Raw genomic sequence first — 6,574 nt, 5'->3', positions numbered from 1 at the left:
TTTTTCAAATGACTTCATGATGACAGACGTTAGAGCCACAGGTCTGTAGTTGTTAAGTCCTGTTATCTTGGGTTTCTTTGAAACGGGGATGATGGTGGAGCGTTTGAAGCAGGACGGCACTTCACACAACTCCAGAGATCTGTTGAAGATCTGTGAAAAGATGGGGGCCAATTGGTCAGCACAGGTTCTCAGACAGGCTGGTGTAACACCATCTGGGCCTGGTGCTTTTCTTCTTTTGTTCTTCCTGAAGACCTGGCGCACATCGTTTTCACTAATTTGAAGAGCAGGAGGTGTGGAGAGGGGGATTGCAGGAGGTGTTAACGGTTGTGTAGAGAGATGATCAGAATGGATGTGGGGTGTTTCAAATCTACAATAAAACCCATTCAGGTCGTTAGCAAGTCATTGATTAGCCTCAGTGCAGGGGGATGGTGTCTTGTAGTTGGTAATGGCTCTCAGTCCTTTCCATACTGAAGTTGAGTCGTTGGAAGTAAACTGGTCTTCCAGCTTTTTAGAGTAGGTCCTTTTAGCCGCTCTAATCTCTTTGTTCAGTGTGTTTTTCTGGCCTGATTATACAAGACTCTGTCCCCATTTCTGTAGGCATCCTCTTTGGCCTGACGAAGATGTCTGAGTTTTGCTGTAAACCATGGCTTATCGTTGTTGAATGTTAAATAAGTCCTGGTATGAATGCATATATCCTCACAGAAACTAATATAGGATGTTACAGTCTCTGTGAGTTCGTCCAGATCGGTGGTAGCAGCTTCAAAAACACTCCAATCAGTGAGGTCAAAACAGGCTTTTAAATCCTGCTCTGTTTCGTTGGTCCATCTCTTTACAGTCTTTACTACAGGTTTAGCAGATTTAAGTTTTTGCCTGTAGGTCAGTATAAGATGAACCAGGCAGTGATCAGACAGTCCCAAAGCTGCTCGTGGAACAGAGTCATATGCATCCTTTATTGTGGTGTAACAGTGATCCAATATATTACTGTCTCTGGTGGGACATGTAACATGCTGTCTGTATTTTGGCAGTTCACGGGAGAGATTGGCTTTATTAAAGTCCCCAAGAATGATTAAAACAGAGTCTGGGTGTTGTTGTTCTGTCTCTGTCATCTGATCAGCGAGTTTTCTGTAAAGCCAGACTTACGTGCGCTTGCGGAGGGATGTAAACGCTCACCAGAATGAACGAGTGAAACTCCCGCGGCGAATAGAATGGCTTGCAGTTGACAAAAAACACTTCTAGATCTGAACAGCACATCTTAAGAGCTGTGAAATCTAAGATCTTAAGAGCTTAGATTTCACACAGAGAAATGGTTGTTATAGAGGCAATTTTGAACCTAAGAATGGAAGTACTGATGTTGGAATATCTGACTTCATAGTCATGTGTGTCTTAAACAGGTCTGCATTAAAGAACAAGTGCAGTGGTGTTCGAGGAGGTGCTTTAATGGCCGGCCAGTGGGTACAGACGAACAACGACCTGACACGTGCAGCCCAAAATAAGATAAGTGGAAAAACAAAAGGTATGAAAGGAGCAATTTAATAAGAACCAGGGAATTTCAAATCAAACAAGATCATAAATGTTACTCAGTAAGTAGTCATTTTCATATGTCTGTGATTGAATAGATTTTTAACATGATAACGAAACTTGATAAGGCATTATTTATGTGGTATAAACTCAGTGAGTAATAGCTGATACTATCTGCATTCGGATCACACTGTGTGGAAATCTGTTGGTACCACAAAAAACACTTTCAATTCAACCACTTTACCGAAATGTAGAGCTCACCATTTCCTGCATCATTTACCATCGTGCATTTGCAGAAAGGGACTTTTCTTGCATTGCACTGCGCTTGAGCGCTTTGGGCATGTTCTTGAGAAGATGCAACCTGAAAATGCTGATGTAAGACAGGTAATTTGTACATGGGGGTCCTTATGAGGGTCCATCATAAATGTAAAGATGTTTTCTGTGGAATTTGGATGGAAAAGAAATAAGAAACAAAATATTTAAAATTCAAATCGACCACATTTCCCTGGTTACCTGTGTCAGCGATTTAGAGTAGATACACAGAATTGGGGAAGGGTACAACAAGAAGTACTACCTCTGCAGGCCACATCACAGTTTTCCCCGGTGCCTGTGATGTCACTTGTTCCACGTCGGACTGAACCCCTGTAGGTCTGTAGCGTGGAAAGTACAAGCTCACCCCTTTATAAAGCGGACGGCATCAGTGAGGTGATCATCTTCGAGGCTATCAGCCACAGATAAAGTGACCAGCACATCAAGATCTGATCAGCGACCGACCACAGACCCAAACATGAGACCCTACTGCGTTTTCATCGCCTGCCTTGTGCTCTTCGCTTTCTGCTCACTGGCTCAGAGTGAATGTGTGTCTTTTTATTTATTTATTGAATTTAGTTTTTAGACAAACAATATAGTCTATTATAAATTTAATGCATATTTGTTAAGCGTTTTCTTGATTTTTAAATGTATCCCATTCATATACTGATTTATATTAAGTGTTTTAAAACAATTTTCTTTTCTTTTATTCCTGCAGTCAGCCAAGGTCCCGACAAGTGCTGCTTTTCTTTTTCAAATGTAAAAATCCCAGTAAAGCAGGTTGAGAGTTATCATACTACACATCTTGAATGCCACAGGACTGGTGTCATGTAAGTATTTTTTGTAATGTCTTAATTAAAATGAATTGTGAATTAGTTATGTGAAATCATGAACCATCTTCTCTTTGAATTTTAGTTTCATCACAAAAGCTCAAAGGGAGATCTGTGCTGACCCGACAGAGAGATGGGTTCAGAGACTGATGAACTTGGTGGATTTAAGGGCATCACATCTTCACACCAAACCTGAGACGTCAGTTGTCCTCTTTAAAGTGGACACAGAGGCAAAGTAAACTGCTTGTCACAGTATATATCTAATGCTTTTATGTTTTTTAGAACAAAAAATGCTGGGTTACAGATACCTTGTGAATGTCTGTAATTGACTGAGCAGAACATGTGATCATATAATTTATTCAGAAATTCAAAAAAATCTAACAAAAAATTTGATACAAATATTTGCAGGAGGTTTTAATATCATCTAAACCCTTGAAAGAATTGTCGAAATGATAATTTTGTTTTTCCCTCCTGAAAGGAAATCATCAGGGTCAGTCAGAACATCACAAACTACACCACTTCACCAACCAAAGGAAACAACTCTAGTCCTCTTCAAAGAGTCAGAAGACTGGTCAGATTTTATCCTCTTTTGTGATATCTGTTAATTCAGGAAGTCTTGAAATTATCTAAACCCTTAGTAAGCATTGTCAAATGATAATTTTGTTTTTCCCTCCTGAAAGGAAAGTGTCAGAGTCAGTCAGAACATCAGAAACTACACCACTCCACCAACCAGAGGAAACAACTCTAGTCCTCTTCAAAGAGTCAGAAGACTGGTCAGATTTTCTCCTCTTTTATGATATCCGTTAATTCAGGAAGTCTTAAAAATTATCTAAACCCTTAGCAAGCATTGTCGAAAATTATAATTTTGTTTTTTCCCTCCTGAAAGGAAAGTGTCAGAGTCAGTCAGAACATCAGAAACTACACCACTCCACCAACCAGAGGAAACAACTCTAGTCCTCTTCAAAGAGTCAGAAGACTGGTCAGATTTTCTCCTCTTTTATGATATCTGTTAATTCAGGAAGTCTTAAAATTATCTAAACCCTTAGCAAGCATTGTCGAAAATTATAATTTTGTTTTTCCCTCCTGAAAGGAAAGTGTCAGAGTCAGTCAGAACATCAGAAACTACACCACTCCACCAACCAGAGGAAACAACTCTAGTCCACCTCAAAGAGTCACATGACCTGTTAGATTTTCTTATCTTTTATATTGTCTGTTTAACCTTAGGAAGTCTTCATATTATCTAAACCCTTAGAGGACATTATTAAAATGACATTGTTCTTCCCTCTTTAAAGGAAAGCATCAGAGTCAGTCAGAATGATAGAAACTACACCACTCCATCGGCTGGAGGAAATGGGTCTGGTCCACTTTGAAGAGTCACATAACCGGTTAGATTTTCTCCTCTTTTAAGTTGTCTTTTAACTCAGGAGGATTAAAAAAAAAAAATGTATCATAGTCAACAATGTAAAAAGTACAAAGTAAAATGTTCTAATGTAAAAACCACAAACATTGTAGAGTTGTGTTATAAAATTTTATATCCCAGATGTAACAGGTAACTATGTTGCATATACAACTATTGTGTGAACGGCAACTATTTCTGTGTTTTTTGGTGAACAGAAAAATGCAGATCCCAAATAGTGAGCATGCAAACACCAATAGAAATTTACTAAATCTAATAGTACAGTACAGTTATTAATTAAATTCATTAAGATTACTTTATCAAAGAACTTTCACTAAAGTCTTCCAATATGCATGACATTGGTGCCACATCTGGAACATAATATACTGGAGAAAAAAACTTAAAATACACTTAAAACAATTGCTTTATAAATACAAAAACAAGTCAATTACTGTATTATATATTATAAATGAGTTCTCTTTCATTTGTGTCCTATAGATCCACTCACTTCTGCATGCGGCCAGGATGAGAATAACTACAGCATTTCTTATCTACAGTATGTTGAGACATCAGGACCAAGGAAACCATGACATCTCTTAATGTGCAGTAGAGTACTACTACATCAACAATCATCATAGATAAATATATAATAAATTATATTATATAAATAATTATATAGTTTGTGTGATTGACTGATGATTACTAAATTAAGTAGCATGCTGAGGCTGTCAGCAACATTTGTGAGGTTGATTGTTACTACTGTGTAAAACTGTGGGGGTTTGGCATGTTAACTCTTTCTTTTTAATTTGTCCTTTCTTCAGGAATTACTGGAAGTCTGATTGTTTTTTTCATGAATCTCTTCTTGACTTCTATTCAATCAAATTCTATTTCTCAATCTTTATAGCCATACTACTAGATTTTTTGGTCCCACTTTATATTGTGTCCCCTGTACCTGTGAACTTAACATGGTAACTAGGTGTGTACGTAGCATGTAACCACAGTGTAAGTACACATTGGTACATAGTATCTACAGCTCTAATACTGGTGTAACTACACACATGTAACAACCCACTGAATAGAATGTGTAAGTACAAACACTTTTTTTCACTTCAGAAAGTACACGTGTAACAAGAATTATGTAACTACATTTTGTAACAACAATATGTACATGCACAAGTTTTTACACTTCCACTTACATTGTAAATCCATAGGAACTGTCCACTCAATATAAAGTGTAAAATGGTCACAATTTACTGCGTAATATGTAAAACAAAACTTTCTGCAACACTTAAATAACAGTGTACTTACATGGCAACACCTCAGGAACTGACCACTTAATATAAAGTGTAAAATGGTCAATTTACTGTGTAATATGTAAAACCTAATCGTTTGTACAACACTTTAATAACAGTGTACTTACATGGTAACTCCTCTGGAACTGACCACTTAATATAAAGTGTAAAATGGTCACAACTTACTGTGTAATATGTAAAACCTAATTCTCTGTGCAACACTTTAATAACAGTGTACTTACATGGCAACACTGCAGGAACTGACCACTCAATATAAAGTGTAAAATTCTGGACACCAACCACAATTTATACGTAAAGCCTAACTCGCTGGGTGCCGCTGTGTAACATCAGTGTTGAAACAAATTATATTCACTGAATTTAAAGTGTAATCGTTCAATCATAACTGTGTAACACCAGAGAAATTACATGGTGAATCCACAGGAATTGTTTACTTATTATGAAGTGTAACTGTATTTGTTGCATTGCAGTTACACTGTTCTTACACAGGAACAGAGCACTGTAATTTACAGTGTGACTGTAAAGTCAAATTGGTAATTAGAGTGTCAGATCAGAAATGGAAAATTAAAAAGAAGAATAAAGGAAATAAAAAGTAAATCTGTGCCGTGCAATAATATCCCAATATCTATCAAAGCAAAACTATCACATTCATGTTTCAAAGTTTACTATACATTCTGCAACACTGTGTATGCATACGCTCCTAAGTAGTTTAAGTAAGCTATGAACTTAACAAAACAAGTTAGAAGTTGTTAGCATGATATAGTCAAATTTCGGAATCTGAAGAAATGTCACAACATAAACAGTTCGATAACAGAGACTGTCTAGAGCCAAAAAATCATGCATTTTGGGAAGATACACCTTTAATGAAATCTAAACCTGTATGGTCTTCTAATGTCATGGATCAGCTGTGCCAAGGCACCTTTCCTATTTCTTCTTCCCAGCCAATAGTGCCACTGGATGAATTTAAAATCTTCTCTTAATAGTTTTGTAGTCTTGTTACCCCTGAATCTTGACACCTGTGCCTTGATGGCTAGCCAGGCCCGTTCAATATGTTGTGTGTGACAGCCAGTTTGGGGATCCACAAAATTTTCACTGTGGTTTACAGTTAGGTGTCTGTATCCTAGTGGTTGTAGCGCATTAAGATATGCCCTCCAATTGTCACTGTAAACAGTTGACCCCCTTCTGATGTGCCTTGTGATAATGGGCATCAG

At 37.4% G+C, this 6,574-nt stretch overlaps 1 protein-coding gene across 2 annotated transcripts; it reads left to right on the top strand.

Annotated features, from left to right (window-relative positions):
• Nucleotides 1-1,885: 1,885 nt before the first annotated feature.
• LOC109080476 (fractalkine-like) lies at nucleotides 1,886-5,116 on the top strand. 2 transcript variants are annotated; one of them, XR_006161420.1, is made up of 8 exons: nucleotides 1,886-2,375; nucleotides 2,546-2,657; nucleotides 2,743-2,892; nucleotides 3,136-3,228; nucleotides 3,338-3,430; nucleotides 3,544-3,636; nucleotides 3,748-4,042; nucleotides 4,552-5,116. XR_006161420.1 is itself a non-coding variant. In XM_042768237.1 (8 exons), the coding sequence occupies exons 1-8, from the start codon at nucleotides 2,306-2,308 to the stop codon at nucleotides 4,580-4,582; spliced, it is 735 nt and encodes a 244-aa protein (XP_042624171.1). In that variant the 5' UTR covers nucleotides 1,887-2,305; the 3' UTR covers nucleotides 4,583-5,116. The 2 variants fall into 2 exon arrangements, 1 of the variants encoding a protein (XP_042624171.1); XM_042768237.1 differs by having other exon boundaries at nucleotides 1,887-2,375; nucleotides 3,748-3,840.
• The last annotated feature ends 1,458 nt before the right edge of the window (nucleotides 5,117-6,574 follow it).

Source organism: Cyprinus carpio, chromosome A12 (assembly GCF_018340385.1).
Source record: "Cyprinus carpio isolate SPL01 chromosome A12, ASM1834038v1, whole genome shotgun sequence".
NCBI classification, from domain to species: Eukaryota; Metazoa; Chordata; class Actinopteri; order Cypriniformes; family Cyprinidae; genus Cyprinus; species Cyprinus carpio.
Note: the sequence above shows the minus strand (reverse complement) of the source record. Positions and strands in the feature narration are given on the sequence as shown.